Here is a 21,407-nt window from a genome sequence, read left to right as displayed (position 1 = left end):
AGGAGGTTATTGTGGCATACAAGCAGCAGGTTCTGAGGGCTCCTTAGTTCGGCTTGGCAGCATTCCATGATAATTTTTGATCATTTCTAAGGGAGAATATCAGTGTTTGTTTCTAAACATTATTTTTAGATTTTCATCCATTCATATTTTTACAGCCCTAGAAAATTATAGGGGGCGTCAGATACTAAATGACAGTAAGCGTTGGAGATTTCAAACATTGGAGCCTCGTAATTGCTAAAATGCATATTGTCAACATCGCTTGTCAAATTGTACGAAGTCAAGAGTCTTCCATCAAACTAGTCATTCCTAAGCAGCTTTTTCTTCCTGTGGCCATCAGTGAAAGTTGGTTAACAATGGAAATATCTTTTTGGGCATGGGATGATAGACACTTCTGAGCTGTATTGAGACAGAATCTGCCCTTCCTGTGCCTGGAAGCTGCCGGTAGATAAACTCAAATTAGAAATACAGGCAGGGTTTGTAACACGAGGGTGATTAAATACTGAAACAAACCCCTGGGATTCCTCCAGCTCTTGCTGTCTTCCCATCCAGAGGAGGTGGTTTCCTGGAAGTCCTGCTTGCCATGCTGCCTGGGGTGCCTCCCTCAGGGTGACTGTCCGAACCAGGGCAGACCCCAAGCTGGCAGTACGATCTGTAATACGATTTCACAAACTAGTAACACATGGGAGCTCCTGGATCACACTCTGTCTCAGCAAGGAGTCACAGACCTTCCCCTTGGGCTACGTCAGCCCTATGGCCTGTGCAGCCGGCGCTCTGCTGTGCTGCAATGTCTCTCCTGCGGCTGCTGGATGTTGGTGAGAGTGCTCTCCCCTTGCCGTCACTAAAGCGCTGCTCACAAGCAGCAACCGAGAGTGCTCCACAGCCCTGCCCGTCCCGTGAAACCTATGCCAGGCAGGGGCTGTTCTTTCACACCCCTGGCCAGTGGCGGGATTGCCAGAGAGGCCTGAGGTGAGGAGTAAGGAGGGACACACCAGGCAGAGCCGCCCGTGGAGGTTTGAGCATCCAGTGGCGGGTGGGTGCCGGGGAAGGATGTTACACCTGCCATTCCCCTTGACCTCAAACCGAGAGTCCAAATTATGAATGCACAGCTGTGATGTGCCACCTCATGTACCCCCACCTGCCCAGGCTGCGCACTCGCTGCCTGGCTCCTGAAGCCCCCAGCTCTTGGCACTGCCAGCCGGCCTGGGCAGGCTGCTTTGCTGGCCCGTCTGGACTTTTCCCCCTCAGAGTTCTGGCTCCAGCTGCAAGCACCAAAAAGCCACTGCAACAGCTGCCACTTGGGTTGGGGCAGCCTCAGTGGCTGGCTTGGAGGACTTGGGAGGCTCTGAGTGGCTGCACAGTGCACATCAGAGGAGGGTCTAGTAATTAAGGAGCACCCTGGAACTCAGGAGACCTGGGTCCAAGGCTGGTTGTGCCATTGGCTCCAGCTGTACAAGGGGTAGCTGGCCTGGCCTGGCCTGGCCCAGCAGGGTGGCTGGGGGTCAGCAGGGAGCATGAGGCATGTGGGAGTGAGTTGAAGGGGCACAGAAGCTACTGTGACAAGATCTACAGTGGATCCCAAAAGCATTCCCAAGTCAGGGCTGGAAGCCTGAGAACGTCCTTCCTTCCCCAGACTCTGCCTCCCTGGGGGGAGAGCCCCAGCTAAGCAGGGAGCCTGGGGTGTCTGGGGGTGCCTGGGCTGAGAGAGGGGGACACTTATGGCCACGTGCAGAAAGCTAGTAGCCGGGCTCTGCTCGTACCCTAAGGAGATGCACGTGGGGCTGTAAGCGCCTTGTAGAGGGAAGGGCTGTGACTCACCCAGTTACCTGGTAAGAGGAGAGGGGGAAGGACCAGCAGCGGGAGATGGGTTACAGAGGGTGAATGCTCTGGCCTGGCCTGGCCTGCACAGTGCCAGGTGGGAAAGGTCACTTGGGTGTGCCTGGCTGCACACGGACCCTCCTGAATAGCGGAGAGAGTCAGGCCGAAGAGATGAGCAGCCACGTCTAAGCCCCATTCGCCTTCTGGCCTGGGATCTTGATGCTGCCAGCCTGGGATAGGAAATATCTCTCACAAGGGTCGCCATCCAAAGCAGAGCGCAGGGCAGTCCCTGGCGAAACCAGTGCTGCTGCCTGCATCTCCCCAGCTCTGTGAGCCCCTGTCCGGCCAGTGGAACCTGCCTAGCCTGGGATCGCTGTGCATCTCCAGGGCTCTCAGCTGCTGGCCCGGAGCAGGGAGAGAGAATAAGCAGCTAGAGGAGAGACCTGTCCCAGCTGCAGGGGATGCTGTGGTCAGAGGGCCAGCCTGGTGGTGCAGGCATGCCCATGAGACTGCTGTGTGCATCTGCCTTGCTAGCACAAACAGCTGCACTGGCCCATTGGGCATTGCCTCAGGAGGCAGCAAAGGGCCCCTCCCACACCCACCGAGGGGAGTGAGAGAGATGCTGAGGCCAAGCGTAAGGAGTGTGGAGTCGGCTGCCAGAAGTGGAGGGACTCCAGCAGACCCTCTGGGGCAGGGCTGGGAGTGTGGTCAGACCTTCAGGGACAGAAGAGAGGGCGCTTGATGTATCCCTGCCTGACAGCCTCAGTGTCCAGCTGTGATGGGTTCAGGGGTCCCCCTGCACTGCACCCCGTCCGCTGGCAGGAGTGACTCTCACTCAGCAGGTACAACAGGAGGTTTATTAGGCAACAGATGCCCAGTTTCTCACAGAAGTGACAGTACAGCAGTCAGAGACAGTCCTTCCAACCCGTCCTGGGGAGAAGACCCCGAGGGGTCACCCTCTGGGGTGTAGCTTTCCCTCTCCTCCGGCTGGCTGCCTTCCAGCTCTCTCTTCCCCTAGCCTCTCACTGCCGTCCCCCGATTCAAAAACCAGCTCGGCTCCTCCCTCCTCTTTGTTCAGAGCAGAGGTGTTACCTGCCAGTTGTAGCCCCAGGGTCATCCTTAGCCACTGGGAGCTGTTTTGCTTGTCTCTTACATCCAGCCTGAGTCTCGCATTTGCACTCCCCCCACTCCATCACATCTCTCCCCGCTTCCAGAATGAATTGAGCGGGGTCACTTAGCCGGTGACCTCGGGAACTTCAGGGCCCTCCCTGTGTGATAGGGCATCAGCTACGGTGTTGTTGTTCCCCTTCACATGGACCACCTCCATATCGTAGTCCTGCAGGAGCAGACTCCACCGCAGGAGCTTGGCGTTGGCCCCTTTCATGTGATGCAGCCAGGTCAGGGGTGAGTGATCGGTGTACACGGTGAAACGCCGTCCAAACAGGTACGGCTGCAGCTTCCCCAGCGCCCACACCATGGCCAGATATTCCTTCTCTATAGCTGCGTAGTTCTGCTCCCGGGGCAGCAGCTTCTTGCTCAGGTACACGATGGGGTGTTTCGCCCCTTTGTCATTCACCTGCATTAGCACAGCCCCCAACCCCATGTCTGAGGCATCGGTGAACACCAGGAAGGGTTTGTTGAAGTCTGGATTTCCCAGCACTGGGGCCTTGACCAGAGCCTCCTTCAGCGCGCAGAGGGCCTCTTGGCACTGCTCGGTCCAGACCACCTTGTCAGGCTTTCCCTTTTTACATAGCTCTGTGAGGGGGGCTGTGATGGAGCTAAAGTGGGGCACAAACCTCTGGTAGTACCCCGCCATCCCAATGAAGGCCTGGACCTGCTTCTTAGTCTGGGGTGTTGGCCAATCTGTGACAGCCTCCACCTTAGTTGGCTCTGGCTTTAAGCAGCCGCTGCCCACCTTGTGGCCCAGGTAGGTCACCTCAGCCATTCCCACCTTGCACTCCCCTGCCTTGATAGTCAGCCTGGCCTTCTGGAGTCGGTCCAGCACCCGCTTGACCTGGGACACATGGTCCTCCCACATCTGGCTGAAGATGCAAATGTCGTCCATGTAAGCCAGGGCAAAGCTCTCCATCCCTTTCAGTAGCTGGTCCACCAGACGCTGGAAGGTAGCGGGTGCCCCCTTGAGGCCGAAGGGCAGGTCCAGGAACTCGTAGAGCCCCACAGGGGTGATGAAAGCCGACTTAAGCCGGGCATCTTTGTCTAATGGCACTTGCCAGTACCCCGGTGAGGTCTATGGTGGTGAGGTAACGGGCTCCCCCCAGCTTGTCTAAAAGGTCATCAGGCCTGGGCATGGGGTAGGCGTCCAATACACTGATGGCGTTAAGCTTGCAATAATCCACACAAAACCGAACAGACCCATCTTTTTTAGGGACTAACACCACGGGAGAGGCCCAGGGGCTGGAGGAGGGTTGGATCATCCCCAGAGCCAGCTTGTCCTCAACCTCCCGCTCTATGTCCTGAGCCATCTTCTCTGTGGCTCTGAATGGCACACACTTGATAGGGGCATGGGTGCCTGTCTCTATTTGGTGGACAGCTAGGTCAGTGCGTCTGGGTCTGTCAGTGAACAGCTGTTGGTGTGAATGCAGCACCTCCTTGATCTCCGTCTGCTGGGCAGGGGTCAGCTGGTCTGAGAGGGGAATAGACTCCAGCAAGGAGCCGGCTCCAGTCCTTGTGAGCAAATCCACCAAGGGATCATCCCCCTGCCCCTCCCAGTGTCTGCACATGGCCAGCACCAAGTTCTCCCTGTCCCAGTAAGGTTTCATCATGTTCACATGATAGACCCGGTGGCTGTGGGCCCGGTTCGACAGTTCTACCACATAATTCACGTCATTCAGCTGTTTGACGACCTTGAAGGGCCCATCCCAGGCCCCTTGCAGCTTGTTCCGCCGCACAGGTACAAGGACCATCACTTGGTCCCCGGTGGCATAGGCTCGGGCCCTGGCGTTATGGTCATACCAGACCTTTTGCTTCCTTTGGGCCATGGAGAGGTTCTCCCTGGCCAGGCCCATGAGCTCGGTGAGTTTTTCCCAGAAGGTCAGTACATACTGTACCACTGACTCCCCTTCAGGAGAGGCCGTCCCCTCCCACTCTTCTCTGAGCAAGTCCAAGGGTCCCCGTACCCTCCTTCCATACAGCAGCTCAAATGGAGAGAACCCCGTGGATTTCTGGGGCACCTCCCTGTACGCAAACAGCAGGTGGGGTAAGTACTTGTCCCAGTCATGGGGGTATTGATTCATGACGGTTCTCATCATCTGCTTTAGAGTCCCATTGAATCTCTCCACCAGCCCATTGGTCTGCGGGTGGTAGGCTGTGGCCCAGGTGTGCCGGACCCCACACTTGTCCCACAAGCTTTGCAGCAGGGCCAACATGAAGTTGGACCCCTGATCTGTGAGGACCTCCTTGGGGAACCCCACTCTGCTGAAAATGGACAGCAGTGCATCCGCCACGGTGTCAGCGTGAACAGAGGTCAAGGCCACTGCTTCTGGGTACCGCGTGGCAAAATCTACCACCACCAAAATATATTTCTTCCCGAATGCGTTGCCTTGCTGAAGGGTCCCACTATGTCCATAGCCGCTTTCTGGAAAGGCTCCTCTATGATGGGCAGTGGCCTCAGGGCAGCTTTCCCCTTGTCTCGGGTCTTCCCCACCCTCTGGCAGGGATTGCAGGACAGGCAATATAGACGGACAGCTGCAAAGATCCCAGGCCAAAAAAAGTTCTGTAACAACCTTCTCCTGGTGCGGTGGATCCCCTGGTGTCCTGCAAGCAGGATATCATGGGCTAGGTACAGCAACCTGTGCCAGTACTTTTGGGGAACCACCAGTTGCCTCTGGACCTTCCATGGCTCCGCTTTGCGTCTGGGAGCCAATTCCCGGTACAGGAATCCCTTTTCCCACAGGAATCTCTCCCTGCAGCCCTCCCCAAGCTGTGGAGCTGGCCTGAGACTGGCCAGTTCCCTCAGCTTCTGCAAGGAGGGGTGTCTCTGCTGCTCTGCCTGGAATTCTTTGGCTGGGGCAAGGGCGGATGCTACTTGCCCATCCCTCCCTGGCTCCAGCACCCCTGGCCTGTGAGATCTGGTTTTTGGGGGCCCCCTTTCTCTCAGGGTTGGCCCCTGTGGCTTCTGTGGCTTTGGCTGGGCCTGTACCCCTGAATCTGGGGAACACAGCCCTCGTTTTCTTTGGCTATGGGTCAGGACTAGGGCACGAGGGCGTTCACCTGGCCAGTTCTCCAGGTCACCCCGCATCAGTACCTCCGCCAGCAAATGGCTGTGCACACCCACCTCCTCGGGGCCTTCCTTGTCCCCCCATTTCAGGTGCACCCTCGCCATGGGCACCTTGAAAGAGGTCCCGTCAATTCCTGTTACCGTCAGGTGGGAATTGGGTATCATGCGGCCCGGTGCCACCACCCCAGGTCGGGCCAGCGTCACGTCGGCGCCTGTATCCCAGAACCCTGTGACCTTTTTCCCATCTACCTCGAGGTGTTTGAGACGCTTGCTCCGCAGAGGTAGTGCCGCCCCCACTCTGTAAACTGACCTCTGAGCATTTGGTCCCCCTGAGGAGCTGGTCTGTGGGGCGGACTCGGCCCAATCCGAGTGCCCACTGTCAGCACCACCCGCCTTGGCCACCAGCCCCTCTGGCTTCCGGGACTCCACCCAGTTGACTCCATGACTCCCCGGCCTGCTCAACCTGTCTGGGAGCTTGGGGCACTGGGCTGCTCTATGCCCCTTTCGCCCCCAGTGATAACAGCCTGAGTCTTCTTGTGTCCCTCGGGCCGGCTGCTCTGTCCAGGCTCTGCTTGGCTCTCTGGGGGGTGGGTCACTGGCCCCTCTTTCCTGGGCCCGCCCAAGAGGTGGTCCCCTCTGTCGTACGGTCAGGAACCGGTCTCTCCAGGACACCCTCTCCCTCCGGGACTCCCTCTCTTTGTGGGGCTCACTTTCAAACCTGGCCCGGCTGTTTGTGAAGTCATCTGCCAGTTTCCCTGCATTGTGTGAATCCCCTGGCCTCCGGTCCATGAGCCACACCCTCAGGTCAGGTGAGCACATCTCGTAGCGTCGCTCCAGGACTGCCAGCTCGATCAGGTCCTCTACAGACTGGACTCCCATTCCAAATGCCCACTTCCAGTAGTATTGCCTCAGGCGGGCGGTTGTATCTACATGGGGTTCCTCTGGCCTCTTCTGCGCCTCCGGGAACAACTACTTGTACATCTCCGGAGTCAGCCCGAACTTATGCAGCAGGGCCTGTTTGAGCTGTTCATAGTCCCCAGGCTGTAGCCCCTCCAGCTGGCTGAGCACCGCTGTGGCCTTCTGGCCCAGCAAGGGGGTGAGGTGCCGGAGCCACTCAGCTGGGGGAACCTCATGCAACTCACAGGCTCGCTCAAAGGCAGTAAGGAACTCGTCCATGTCCCCTGGGTCCTGACACTGGGCCAGCACGCGCCTCTCCAAGTGACTGGCCACCCCGAGCCGTCTGGTCCTCTCCCCGCTTACCGCAGCTGGGGCCTCTTGGCGTCTCGCCTCTGCCATGGCCCGCTCATGCTCCCGCTCTCGCTCTTGCTCTCTCTCCTCCCGTTGTCTCTCTTGTAGCTGGCACTCGTGCTCACGCTCTCTTTCCCGTTCCTGGTGCTCACGTTCTCTCTGCCGTTCCTGGGCTTCCAGTTCCTTTAATCTCACCTCGAGCTCCAGCCGTCGCAGCTCTGCAGCGGGGGACTCTGCCCGCGATGGACCACCGCTAGCTGAGCGCAACCTGGCAAGCGCCATGTGTGCCTGACGGCGTCGAGCCCCTGCTCCTGTCGGAGAATCCAAAACGCTTCCCGAGGCTGACTGGCCACTTTCTGCTGGGACAGGCTGTGCCCCCCCGGATCGGTCATTCTCTTCCATCTGGGCAATCAGCTGGGCCTTGGTCGCCTTCCCCAGGGTCAGGCCCCTCTCTCTGCACAGCCCCGCTAGCTCTGCCTTTAGGAGTCGGGTATAATCCATCTCCCTGCTGTCTCCCAGGGTATCCACTCACCAGCAGCAGCTGCAGGAATTGCTCTGCTCCCCCTCTGGCTCTTGTGAGGTTCCTTCCTTCTCCTGCGCTCAGTCAGCCACTGCTGGGAGCTCATCCGTGGGTGCAGTGGATCCCACTTCTCACACCAGTGTGATGGGATTCAGGGGTCCCCCTGCACTGCACCGCGTCTGCTGGCAGGAGTGACTCTCACTCAGCAGGTACAACAGGAGGTTTATTAGGCAACAGAGACCCAGTTTCTCACAGAAGCGACAATACAGCAGTCAGAGACAGTCCTTCCAACCCGTCCTGGGGAGAAGACCCCGAGGGGTGCCCCTCTGGGGTGTAGCTTTCCCTCTCCTCCGGCTGGCTGCCTTCCAGCTCTCTCTTCCCCTAGCCTCTAACTGCCGCCCCCGATTCTAAAACCAGCTCGGCTCCTCCCTCCTCTTTGTTCAGGGCAGAGGTGTTACCTGCCGGTTGTAGCCCCAGGGTCATCCTTAGCCACTGGGAGCTGTTTTGCTTGTCTCTTCTATCCAGCCTGAGTCTCGCATTTGCACTCCCCGCACTCCATCACACCAGCACCACACCCCATGCCTGCTCACTGACCAGCGCCACACCAGGACTCTCCTGGACTCCTCTCTTGCCCTGCTGTCCTCGGTCTCCCCAGTTCCTGTGCCTCTCTACTCTGTCTGACGGGCCCTACTCCCAGGGCTTGGCCAGCTGCAGCGGGAGGGGGTTGAAGGGCGCAGCTCCTAGCCCCGCTGCTGGGGAAGGAGTCCCAGGATGGGCCCACTGCTGGCTGAGCAGCCCTCTTGGGTGCATGTCAGCAAGAGCCCTCCTGCAGGGAAATGGTCCTGCTGGGTGGTAGCCCGTTCACGTGGGCCGGGGAAGAAACAATGCTGGAATGGCTCTGTAACTGGGGGCTCCTGGAGGGCAGGGTGGCGCAGCCTGCAGTGGAGTGAGCTCCCTGGTGCTGGGTGGGCCCGGGCATGGCTGCAGGCTTGTCCCTCTACAGGCCCTGGCGGCAGGTGTCGTCGTCGCCCCCGCCCCCGCCCCCGTGCCTGGCACTGCGGCCTGCCCCTCCTGCCAGAGTCCTGGCTTTAACCTCTTCTCCTTTCAGACATTCGCGACAGCGGGGCCAAGCCCGTGATGGTTTACATCCACGGCGGCTCCTATATGGAGGGCACAGGGAACATGATTGATGGCAGCATCCTGGCCAGCTATGGCAACGTCATCGTCGTCACGCTCAACTACCGCGTGGGTGTGCTAGGTATGGTGAACAGGGCCAGCTCCCCAGCAGCTGGGGCCTCAGCTGCAGGGCAGAGACCCAGGGACTTGTCTCTCATTGAGGGGTGGGGCAGGGGCACACGGGGGGGGCAGAGCCCCGAGGGCAGGGACAGGCGGGTGGGGGGGCAGGGACAGGTGGGTGGGGGGGCAGAGCCCCCGAGGGCAGGGACACACGGGGGGGGCAGAGCCCCCGAGGGCAGGGCATTGCTCCAGGGTGACTCTGAAGCTGGGGAAGGGTTCTCAAGCTCCCCCACAGCCTTTCGGCTCCAGCCCACGCCTGAGCATTTAAGCATCCTCTGCAGAGCTCTGTCATGCGCTTGCCTGAGCCTCATTGGCACCCGTGTGCAGCCTGGCCGGGGAGGCTTTCGCCCAGATGCAGTGTGGACACACCAGGCGGGCGGGCGGGCAGTGCCCTGGGGAGTCCGGAGGTGCACCAGGAGCCTAGTGTGGAAGCCGGGCTGGAGGTGGGCTCTGCCCTTCCCTGAAGATCCTGTTCTGCTCACAGCGACGAGAGAGCCTGGGCCCAGGCTCCTCCAGCTCTGACCTCCTGTCTCCCTGGGGCTCGGGAAGGGGCCGGGCGGGGCCGTGTCCGGTATCGCCCTGGGGCTCGGGGAAGGGGCCGGGCGGGGCCGTGTCCGGTGTCTCCCTGGGGCTCGGGAAGGGGCCGGGCGGGGCCGTGTCCGGTATCGCCCTGGGGCTCGGGAAGGGGCCGGGCGGGGCCGTGTCCGGTGTCTCCCTGGGGCTCGGGAAGGGGCCGGGCGGGGCCGTGTCCGGTGTCTCCCTGGGGCTCGGGAAGGGGCCGGGCGGGGCCGTGTCCGGTATCGCCCTGGGGCTCGGGAAGGGGCCGGGCGGGGCCGTGTCCGATGTCTCCCTGGGGCTCGGGAAGGGGCCGGGCGGGGCCGTGTCCGGTGTCTCCCTGGGGCTCGGGAAGGGGCCGGGCGGGGCCGTGTCCGGTGTCTCCCTGGGGCTCGGGAAGGGGCCGGGCGGGGCCGTGTCCGGTGTCTCCCTGGGGCTCGGGGAAGGGGCCGGGCGGGGCCGTGTCCGGTGTCGCCCTGGGGCTCGGGAAGGGGCCGGGCGGGGCCGTGTCCGGTGTCTCCCTGGGGCTCGGGAAGGGGCCGGGCGGGGCCGTGTCCGGTGTCGCCCTGGGGCTCGGGGAAGGGGCCGGACGGGGCCGTGTCCGGTGTCGCCCTGGGGCTCGGGAAGGGGCCGGGCGGGGCCGTGTCCGGTGTCGCCCTGGGGCTCGGGAAGGGGCCGGGCGGGGCCGTGTCAGGTGTCGCCCTGGGGCTCGGGAAGGGGCCGGGCGGGGCCGTGTCCGGTGTCTCCCTGGGGCTCGGGAAGGGGCCGGGCGGGGCCGTGTCCGGTGTCTCCCTGGGGCTCGGGAAGGGGCCGGGCGGGGCCGTGTCCGGTGTCTCCCTGGGGCTCGGGAAGGGGCCGGGCGGGGCCGTGTCCGGTGTCGCCCTGGGGCTCGGGAAGGGGCCGGGCGGGGCCGTGTCCGGTGTCGCCCTGGGGCTCGGGAAGGGGCCGGGCGGGGCCGTGTCCGGTATCGCCCTGGGGCTCGGGAAGGGGCCGGGCGGGGCCGTGTCCGGTGTCTCCCTGGGGCTCGGGAAGGGGCCGGGCGGGGCCGTGTCCGGTATCGCCCTGGGGCTCGGGAAGGGGCCGGGCGGGGCCGTGTCCGGTGTCTCCCTGGGGCTCGGGAAGGGGCCGGGCGGGGCCGTGTCCGGTATCGCCCTGGGGCTCGGGAAGGGGCCGGGCGGGGCCGTGTCCGGTGTCGCCCTGGGGCTCGGGAAGGGGCCGGGCGGGGCCGTGTCCGGTGTCTCCCTGGGGCTCGGGAAGGGGCCGGGCGGGGCCGTGTCCGGTGTCTCCCTGGGGCTCGGGAAGGGGCCGGGCGGGGCCGTGTCCGGTGTCGCCCTGGGGCTCGGGAAGGGGCCGGGCGGGGCCGTGTCCGGTGTCGCCCTGGGGCTCGGGAAGGGGCCGGGCGGGGCCGTGTCCGGTATCGCCCTGGGGCTCGGGAAGGGGCCGGGCGGGGCCGTGTCCGGTGTCTCCCTGGGGCTCGGGAAGGGGCCGGGCGGGGCCGTGTCCGGTATCGCCCTGGGGCTCGGGGAAGGGGCCGGGCGGGGCCGTGTCCGGTGTCGCCCTGGGGCTCGGGAAGGGGCCGGGCGGGGCCGTGTCCGGTGTCTCCCTGGGGCTCGGGAAGGGGCCGGGCGGGGCCGTGTCCGGTGTCTCCCTGGGGCTCGGGAAGGGGCCGGGCGGGGCCGTGTCCGGTGTCGCCCTGGGGCTCGGGGAAGGGGCCGGGCGGGGCCGTGTCCGGTGTCGCCCTGGGGCTCGGGGAAGGGGCCGGGCGGGGCCGTGTCCGGTGTCTCCCTGGGGCTCGGGAAGGGGCCGGGCGGGGCCGTGTCCGGTGTCGCCCTGGGGCTCGGGAAGGGGCCGGGCGGGGCCGTGTCCGGTGTCGCCCTGGGGCTCGGGAAGGGGCCGGGCGGGGCCGTGTCCGGTGTCGCCCTGGGGCTCGGGAAGGGGCCGGGCGGGGCCGTGTCCGGTGTCGCCCTGGGGCTCGGGGAAGGGGCCGGGCGGGGCCGTGTCCGGTGTCGCCCTGGGGCTCGGGGAAGGGGCCGGGCGGGGCCGTGTCCGGTGTCGCCCTGGGGCTCGGGAAGGGGCCGGGCGGGGCCGTGTCCGGTGTCGCCCTGGGGCTCGGGAAGGGGCCGGGCGGGGCCGTGTCCGGTGTCGCCCTGGGGCTCGGGAAGGGGCCGGGCGGGGCCGTGTCCGGTGTCGCCCTGGGGCTCGGGGAAGGGGCCGGGCGGGGCCGTGTCCGGTGTCGCCCTGGGGCTCGGGGAAGGGGCCGGGCGGGGCCGTGTCCGGTGTCGCCCTGGGGCTCGGGAAGGGGCCGGGCGGGGCCGTGTCCGGTGTCTCCCTGGGGCTCGGGAAGGGGCCGTGTCCGGTGTCTCCCTGGGGCTCGGGAAGGGGCCGGGCGGGGCCGTGTCCGGTGTCGCCCTGGGGCTCGGGAAGGGGCCGGGCGGGGCCGTGTCCGGTGTCGCCCTGGGGCTCGGGGAAGGGGCCGGGCGGGGCCGTGTCCGGTGTCGCCCTGGGGCTCGGGAAGGGGCTCAGGTTACTGGCCGGTGGGTTGGGGAAGAGGACTGGCTGCTGGGGCTGCTCCCAGTCCCCAGGAAAGCGGGGAATGGGCTCCAGGCCTCCAGCCGGCTCTTCCTGCCTCCTCTGCCCATCACAGCCCCTGAGCTCTTTGCACACGCCAGGGCTTGCGCCCTCGCGGCTGGCGGAGGCGCTCCGGGCTGGAGAGTTCAGGTTCCCTTACGCAGCTGGGCTCAGCTGAAAGCAGATATTGATCAGCAGTTAAATAACAAATCCAGGTCCCTCCCGCTCCTCCTCCCCCGAGGCTGGGAGCAGCAGCTGCCCCTTGGGAAGTGTCCCGTGTCCCAGCCACTCTGCCTCTGCAAGCGACACAGCCTGACGGGCTGTCGCCGGCCTGGCACACCACAGCCTAGCAGCAAGCTGAGGCTATGGCAGTGCTGGCGATGGGCAGGGCCCTGCTGGGGCTGCACGCCAGGAGCTGGGCCCCTCTGGAGGGACGAGACCATCACTAGCCCTTGGCCACAGGTGGCGTGTGGGTCTGATCCCTGCACCCTCCCCCGGGAGGGTGGGCTCCACAGGCCGGCTTCAGCCATGACGCTGAGTCATTGAGGCCACAGTTTTGAGTGTGCTGGGTGTGAGCCCCAGGCCGTGATTCCCGGCGCTCACCCTGACATGCGCTAGGGCCGGGGGTGCCCGGGCAGCTCAGAGTCAGGCCGCAGTGCCTCCTCCCAGCTCCATGGCAGGGCCTCGCAGCCTCGCCCCAGCGCCTGGGCTGGAGCATGCCGCAGGTGGGCAGAGGAGCTGCTGGTGTGGGGATTCCCTCCTGTGCCCGGAACCCCAGCCCGGCTCGTCTGCGCGCAGGGGCTGCCTCGTGGTTCCTGCTGCCCTTCTTAGCCAAGCCCAGAGCTGCGCTGGTTGAGCCCTGGCACTGGGGGCATTGGAAGGCTGGACTGGGAGTGATTGATGCTACCACAGGCCCGGCGAAGGCTGCGGGCTGGGCTGGGGAGGTGTGCTGCCTGCTTGGAGCACCAGTACGCTGGGCTGGGCTGGGCTGGGGAGGGGAGGGGAGGTGTGCTGCCTGCTTGGAGCACCAGTACGCTGGGCTGGGCTGGGCTGGGCTGGGGAGGGGAGGGGAGGTGTGCTGCCTGCTTGGAGCACCAGTACGCTGGGCTGGGCTGGGCTGGGGAGGGGAGGGGAGGTGTGCTGCCTGCTTGGAGCACCAGTACGCTGGGCTGGGCTGGGCTGGGCTGGGGAGGTGTGCTGTCTGCTTGGAGCACCAGTACGCTGGGCTGGGCTGGGCTGGGCTGGGCTGGGGAGGTGTGCTGTCTGCTTGGAGCACCAGTACGCTGGGCTGGGCTGGGCTGGGCTGGGCTGGGGAGGTGTGCTGCCTGCTTGGAGCACCAGTACGCTGGGCTGGGCTGGGCTGGGCTGGGCTGGGCTGGGGAGGTGTGCTGTCTGCTTGGAGCACCAGGGCTGGGCTGGGCTGGGCTGGGCTGGGGAGGTGTGCTATCTGCTTGGAGCACCAGTACGCTGGGCTGGGCTGGGCTGGGCTGGGGAGGTGTGCTATCTGCTTGGAGCACCAGTACGCTGGGCTGGGCTGGGCTGGGCTGGGCTGGGGAGGTGTGCTATCTGCTTGGAGCACCAGGGCTGGGCTGGGCTGGGCTGGATGTTTCTTTGCCTGCTCCAAGCCAATGTTTGCCCGAAGACATTGTTACTGGCAGAAGCTGTGGGGAACCAGCAGGTAGCTGAGCCACCTGCTCTGGGGAAGTCACTCTCCAGCTGGGCCTGGCTCTTGTGTGTGAGGAGCATGTCGGCAGGCAGAGAGAGATGCTGCCCTGCCAGGCGGTGGGGAGGTGGCTGCACTCCTGGGGCCATCAGCCCAGCAGGACAGCTCCTTGGAATCTGTGCTGGAACCGGGCTCAGGACCCGAGTCTCGCTAGTGATGGTCCCCAAGGCCTTGGAGAACAGCTGGCTCAGCCCAGTGCCGGGCAGGCCCATTCCATTGCCCTGAGCCCTGATGGCCACTCCAGGGAAGGGGGCTGCGCCGTTGGTCCCAGGAGGGAGCGGGAGTGTCCAGCTGCGGAAGGCTCGCTCCATATCGCCGTCTCACAACAGAGACTGAGGCCTTTCAGCTGCAGCATTCAGAGCTTGTTCCTGGGGGCTCACAAGGGGGTGCTAGGGGCTGGCCCTGGGATGGGGCCTGGGGGTGCACAGGGGGGTGCTAGGAGCTGGCAATGGGATGGGGCCTGGGGGTGCACAAGGGGGGTGCACAGGGCTGGCCCTGGGATGGGGCCTGGGGGTGCACAGGGGGGTGCTAGGGGCTGGCAATGGGATGGGGGAGGCCTGGGGGCTCCAGGGTTTCTCAGTGGGAGTTCCTGGCCCAGCCCTGAGGCTGATAGCCAGGAGCACAGAGGGTCCCTGCATGGCCTTGCCCAGAGGTGCTCGCAGCTGGGAGCTCAGGAGGGGACCCGTGCTGGAGGGGGTTTGGAAGGTCAGGAGACTGGCACTGAGTGGGCTCTGTTTGGCGCAGGATTCCTGAGCACGGGGGACCAGGCAGCCAAAGGGAACTATGGGCTGCTGGACCAGATCCAGGCGCTGCGCTGGATCAGCGAGAACATTGCCTTCTTCGGCGGCGACCCTCTGCGAATCACCGTCTTTGGTTCAGGCATCGGTGCCTCCTGCGTGAGCCTGCTGACGCTCTCCCACCACTCGGAAGGTAACGCTGAGCGTGCCCAGCCTGTCTGCCGTGCCGAGCGCCCCTTAGCCGAGGGCCCGTGAGGCTAGTGGTTAGAGCAGCGAGGCGCAGGCAAGGCGTGAGAGCTCTGTCCCGGCCCTTCTGCAGTACTGCATGTCCCCTTCGTAAGTGACTAGTGTCACGCTGGGCCCTCCCCACAGGGGGAGGGAAGGAAAGCAGCTAACGGGTTTGCCCTGCCTGGGGGCTGGTGTTAGATGAGCAGGCGTAGGCTGCCCCCTGGGAGTGTGGGAGCTGGGGTTGTAGGTCTGCATCTCAGGGAGCTGGGGGAGGAATATCGCCCTGTGGCATGAGGGTCAGACTGGTACAGTGTGGCCAGGCGTTTCTGGGCCCTCTGCAAAGGACACCATCTTGGCCCTGCCAGTGCAAGGCCCTGGCACCATAACCAGAAGCAGAGTTCCCCTGGAGAAGATCAGAGCTCTCCAGGCCGCTGATGACACGCCAGGGCTGACGGTGTTTCGGCAGCTCAGCACCATGGCCCAGGCACTGCTGTGTTACCGAACCGGCCAACCCAGCCCCTCCCTGTGGCGTGCTCCGGCGACTGCTTCCAAGCCCTTCCCCATTGCAAAGCAGAGATGGGACACAAGGGGCTGTGGGAGCAGCACCTGCAAACTGTGCTTAACCGCCTCCCGGGCAGGAGCCACGTTAACTGGCTTACACCGGCGAGGACGTGTCAGCCCCTGCAGGTAGAATACATCGCAGAGTGGCCATTGGCCCTGTGCGCTAGGCCGCAGGCTAGGGAAAGCGTAACCCCGCTCCAGACATGGTAGGGTCAGAAACGGAGAGCCAGGGCCTCGCAGGAACCTTAGTGCTGCCCTCCCAGGGAGGGAAGTCTCCAGAACCTTGTGCCTGGCTTCCCAGCCCAACCCATCCCCTGCAGACACTCCTGAAGTGTCCACACCGCATCTGTGCCTTGGCCAGGCTGCACACTTGTGCCAATGGGGCTCAGGCAAGCACACCACAGAGCTGTGCAGAGGATGCTTCGATGCTCAGTTGTGGGCTGGAGCCAAAGGCTGGGGGGAGCTTGAGAGCCCCAGCCCAGGTGCAGCCCAAGGTGCTCGTGTGATCCCAGCTGCAGTTAACAAACAGATGAAAGCATAAGTGGCAGGAGGGCGCCCGGCTTCATAGCTCACAAACCACTGTCAGTTCAGCCCGGCACTGAGGGCTGCAGAGTGAAACAGTAGGGAAACGTTTGGGCCTCATGACAGCCGCATGCCAGTCCAGAGGGGGTAAAACCTCAGCCCGGCCCACTGCAGCATGGACATTAGTGACCTGCACCAGCCTGGTGGGACACTTTCTTGGGGCACCCAAACCGTGTGGGGTAAATTCCTGCCACTTGCTTATTCACCCCGCCAGCTGCTGTTGTGCTCCTGCCTTCATGGGCCCTGCTCTTCTCCTCAGCCAGCGACCAATTTACACCCCTCGCCACTTGGTCACGCCCCAGAGCCCAGCCCCTTATCGGCCCATATCCAGCATGCGCCTCTCTGCTGCCCCTGTGTGATCCGTGCACCCCGTTCAGTGGTGTTCCCAGCACAAGGCGCTCGCTCGCCCATGTTCAGTCAAACCAGGCTGAAGTGACTGAGCAGAGGCTGAGCTGCAGGTGTGTGTAAAAGGGTGTGACCCGTGAGGTTACACTCAGGAGAAAACCCCCCAAATGCAGCCTGGAGCCTGTCTGTGGGCAGGGACTGAGAAGGGGCTGTCCTGCTCAGAAAGCTCACTGGCCCGGCAGTCGCTTCTCTGGAACGGTGCACATATGGGCACTGCTGCTCCACTCACTCCCACCTACCTCTTCCTTTACCCCGGGGCCCCTCCTGAGACTCACCAGCCCTTGGAAATCTGCAGTCCAGCCAGCGAATGCAGGCTGTCGCCACGAACGCAGTGGGGTGGGTGCTGCTGGGGGGTGTACAGAGACACGCAGGCGGTCGTGGGGGGCAGCGGTGGGGGGGTACAGAGACACACGCAGGCGGTCGTTGGGGGCAGCGGTGGGGGGGTACAGAGACGCACGCAGGCGGTCGTGGGGGGCAGCGGTGGGGGGGTACAGAGACACACGCAGGCGGTCGTGGGGGGCAGCGGTGGGGGGGTACAGAGACACACGCAGGCGGTCGTGGGGGGCAGCAGTGGGGGGGTACAGAGATGCACGCAGGCGGTCGTGGGGGGCAGCGGTGGGGGGGTACAGAGACACACGCAGGCGGTCGTGGGGGGCAGCGGTGGGGGGGTACAGAGACACACGCAGGCGGTCGTGGGGGGCAGCGGTGGGGGGGTACAGAGACACACGCAGGCGGTCGTGGGGGGAAGCGGTGGGGGGGTACAGAGACACGCAGGCGGTCGTGGGGGGCAGCGGTGGGGGGGTACAGAGACACACACAGGCGGTCGTGGGGGGAAGCGGTGGGTGGTACAGAGATACGCAGGCGGTCGTGGGGGGCAGCGGTGGGGGGGTACAGAGACACGCAGGCGGTCGTGGGGGGCAGCGGTGGGGGGGTACAGAGACACACACAGGCGGTCGTGGGGGGCAGCGGTGGGGGGGTACAGAGACACGCAGGCGGTCGTAGGCGGGTACAGAGACGCATGCAGGCGGTCGTGGGGGGGCAGCAGTGGGTGGTACAGAGACACGCAGGCGGTCGTGGGGGGAAGCGGTGGGGGGGTACAGAGACACGCAGGCGGTCGTGGGGGGCAGCGGTGGGGGGTACAGAGACACGCAGGCGGTCGTGGGGGGAAGCGGTGGGGGGGTACAGAGACACATGCAGGCAGTCGTGGGGGGGCAGCAGTGGGTGGTACAGAGACACGCAGGCGGTCGTGGGGGGCAGCGGTGGGGGGGTACAGAGACGCACGCAGGCGGTCGTGGGGGGCAGCGGTGGGGGGGTACAGAGACGCACGCAGGCGGTCGTGGGGGGCAGCGGTGGGGGGGTACAGAGACACGCAGGCGGTCGTGGGGGGCAGCGGTGGGGGGGTACAGAGACGCACGCAGGCGGTCGTGGGGGGCAGCGGTGGGGGGGTACAGAGACACGCAGGCGGTCGTGGGGGGGGCAGCAGTGGGGGGGTACAGAGACACGCAGGCGGTCGTGGGGGGCAGCGGTGGGGGGGTACAGAGACACGCAGGCGGTCGTGGGGGGCAGCGGTGGGGGGGTACAGAGACACATGCAGGCAGTCGTGGGGGGGCAGCAGTGGGTGGTACAGAGACACACAGGCGGTCGTGGGGGGCAGCGGTGGGGGGGTACAGACGCACGCAGGCGGTCGTGGGGGGCAGCGGTGGGGGGGTACAGACGCACGCAGGCGGTCGTGGGGGGCAGCGGTGGGTGGTACAGAGACACGCAGGCGGTCGTGGGGGGCAGCGGTGGGGGGGTACAGAGACACGCAGGCGGTCGTGGGGGGCAGCGGTGGGGGGGTACAGAGACACACGCAGGCGGTCGTGGGGGGCAGCGGTGGGGGGGTACAGAGACACGCAGGCGGTCGTGGGGGGCAGCGGTGGGGGGTACAGAGACACGCAGGCGGTCGTGGGGGGGCAGCAGTGGGTGGTACAGAGACACGCAGGCGGTCGTGGGGGGCAGCGGTGGGGGGGTACAGAGACACGCAGGCGGTCGTGGGGGGCAGCGGTGGGGGGGTACAGAGACGCACGCAGGCGGTCGTGGGGGGCAGCGGTGGGGGGGTACAGAGACACGCAGGCGGTCGTGGGGGGCAGCGGTGGGGGGGTACAGAGACGCACGCAGGCGGTCGTGGGGGGCAGCGGTGGGGGGGTACAGAGATACGCAGGCGGTCGTGGGGGGCAGCGGTGGGGGGGTACAGAGACGCACGCAGGCGGTCGTGGGGGGCAGCGGTGGGGGGGTACAGAGATACGCAGGCGGTCGTGGGGGGCAGCGGTGGGGGGGTACAGAGACGCACGCAGGCGGTCGTGGGGGGCAGCGGTGGGGGGGTACAGAGATACGCAGGCGGTCGTTGGGGGCAGCGGTGGGGGGGTACAGAGACACGCAGGCGGTCGTGGGGGGCAGCGGTGGGGGGGTACAGAGACGCACGCAGGCGGTCGTGGGGGGCAGCGGTGGGTGGGTACAGAGACACACGCAGGCGGTCGTGGGGGGCAGCGGTGGGGGGGGTACAGAGACACGCAGGCGGTCGTGGGGGGCAGCGGTGGGGGGGTACAGAGACGCATGAAGGTGGCTTGGGCCACTGTGAGCCTATTCTCATGCCCAGGCCAGGGGCTTTGCCTCTCAGGCGCTGGCTGCACACACAGCTGCTTAGCTCTGTGTTTTCTTTGGGTAGCAGACCTGACTGCTTTGGGAAGGGGGCTCGAGCCTGCTGGCTGCAGGGGACAAGCCTGGAGGGGAGGCACTCAGCTGTGCCACTCAGATGGGCTGCTGGACGGCTGCTGGTGGTTGACAGCTGTGAGCTCTCCATGCACTCAGGGCAGGGCCCAGCCTCTGCCCAGGGCCTGGTGGCCAGGGTTGGAAGCCCTTTGTTGAAAAGCCTCCATTGTGGAATACAGTTGTGGCCCTGGACAAATGAGGCGGCTTCAGGCCCTGTGCCCAAGGGTGCCTCCAGTGGTGCTGATGGACTGTCCCTCCCGACTGTCTGTTCTGCCGAAGGCGTGGTGGAGGGGCCCTAGTTCAGAACGTGAAGGCCCTTTGCCATCCAGCCTGCAGGTGACGCTGGTGGCATGGTGGGACTGTGCCCTCGATCCATGGTGTCCAACCAGTTCTGCAGCAGTAGCCACACGTGGCTAGTGTGTTGGTCACCCCAGTTCCAGGTCCATCAGCTACCTGGCAGTGTCCCTCCTTGGAGACGGGAGCTGTTTGGTCACCTGGCGGCAGACGTGGCTGGGGGCTGCTGCTGTGTTTGCTGTCCTCAGGTCCATTACTCAGGGGACTGGCAGGCTCACCAAGCCAAGCTCTCTGCAGACTGTCTCAAAGCACTGCTGCTGGAACAGCCCGGCTCTCCCCTGTGAGCTTGTCCAGAGGGGACTGGGTGCAAAATGAGGCGAAGGCCAGAGCCTGCTTCCTGCTGCCCTGGCACAGCCCCTGGGGACCTGGCAAGTGCCAGGGCACCGCATGTCTGGGACGCACTCAGGGAAGAAGGCAGGTGTGGACTGCGCCTCTCGCTGTACCAGGTGAGCGTGGCCCTAGGACTGGACCCATCTTTCTCCCACTGCTGTGCCAGCTGGCCTCGGAAGGGGCTCTGCCTGGGCATGCAGCTTGGGGGAGGGTGGGTGATAGCCGCCAGCTGCCTGGTTCTGCTCCATCCTGCTCCACGAGGCTGCAGGGACGCAGGCTTCTTTCCTATGGCACCCAAAGCAGTGACTAGCCACGAGCCTGGGAGCTACTGCCTTCCCTCTGGCATGCTGGTGACCCCTCGCATGGGCAGCACAGCCGCAGTTCCCTGTGTATGAGCAGCTGGGGGGACGCCCAGAGCCTTCTCCTGCTGGACCTCCTATGTGGAAAAGCCCCTTCTTCCGCCTTTGGATGCAGGCAGCCTGTATGTGGGCAGGGTGATGTCTGCGGCCTGGACATCCGGCGGCAGCAGGTGTCGTCGTGTGGCTGTGTGCACAGAGCTGTCGCTGCAGTGGCTGCAGAGGTGCAGGGCAAGCAGTGCTGTGGCACATGGACATCAGCTCTGCAAGGCACTCACCTCGTTGTACACCAGGCTACGCAGAGCGCACGAGTGCGCCCATGTACACGGGTTTCGCACGGGCAGGGTGGGGTGCTGCTGCTCTGCGTGCATCTGAGTACCAGGGTTACACAGCTGTAGTGCGAGGGTGGGAGTGAGCCCATACAGCCGGGATTCGCACAGGCAGGGTGGGGTGGTGCTGCTTTGCATGCGTCTGAATACCAGGGTTACACGGCTGTGGTGTGAGGGTGCGAGTGAGCCTATACACACGGGTTTCGCATGGGTAGGATGGGGTGCTGCTGCTCTGCATGCGTCTGAGTACCAGGGTTACACGGCTGTGGTGTGAGGGTGCGAGTGAGCCCATACAGCCGGGATTCGCACAGGCAGGGTGGGGTGCTGCTGCTCTGCGTGCATCTGAGTACCAGGGTTACACAGCTGTAGTGCGAGGGCGGGAGTGAGCCCATACAGCCGGGATTCGCACGGGCAGGGTGGGGTGGTGCTGCTTTGCATGCGTCTGAATACCAGGGTTACACGGCTGTGGTGTGAGGGTGCGAATGAGCCCATACACACGGGTTTCGCACGGGTAGGGTGGGTGCTGCTACTGTGCATGTGTCTGAGTACCAGGGTTACACAGCTGTAGTGCAAGGGCGGGAATGAGCCCATACAGATGGGTTTCGCACAGGCAGGGTGGGGTGGTGCTGCTTTGCATGCGTCTGAGTACCAGGGTTACACAGCTGTGGTGTGAGGGTGCGAGTGAGCCCATACAGACGGGTTTCGCACGGGTAGGGTGGGTGCTGCTGCTTTACATGCATCTGAGTACCAGGGTTACACGGCTGTGGTGTGAGGGTGCGAGTAAGCCCATACACACGGGTTTCGCACGGGTAGGG

At 64.6% G+C, this 21,407-nt stretch overlaps 1 protein-coding gene across 4 annotated transcripts in view; it reads left to right on the top strand.

Moving 5' to 3' along the window:
* NLGN3 (neuroligin 3) overlaps positions 1–21,407 on the top strand; it is a 135,121-nt gene that overhangs the window by 95,293 nt on the left and 18,421 nt on the right. For 3 of the 4 annotated variants that reach the window (XM_075007416.1, XM_075007415.1, XM_075007414.1), the window contains 2 exons: positions 8,929–9,078; positions 14,707–14,892. In XM_075007416.1, the coding sequence (XP_074863517.1) occupies positions 8,929–9,078; positions 14,707–14,892 (336 nt within the window). The remainder of the gene's footprint in view (positions 1–8,928; positions 9,079–14,706; positions 14,893–21,407) is intronic. The other variant, XM_075007417.1, reaches the window with a different exon arrangement.

Source organism: Carettochelys insculpta, chromosome 13, assembly GCF_033958435.1.
Source record: "Carettochelys insculpta isolate YL-2023 chromosome 13, ASM3395843v1, whole genome shotgun sequence".
Classification (NCBI taxonomy): domain Eukaryota; kingdom Metazoa; phylum Chordata; order Testudines; family Carettochelyidae; genus Carettochelys; species Carettochelys insculpta.
The sequence above is the reverse complement of the archived record's forward strand: the minus strand, read 5'-3'. Positions and strand labels throughout refer to the sequence as shown.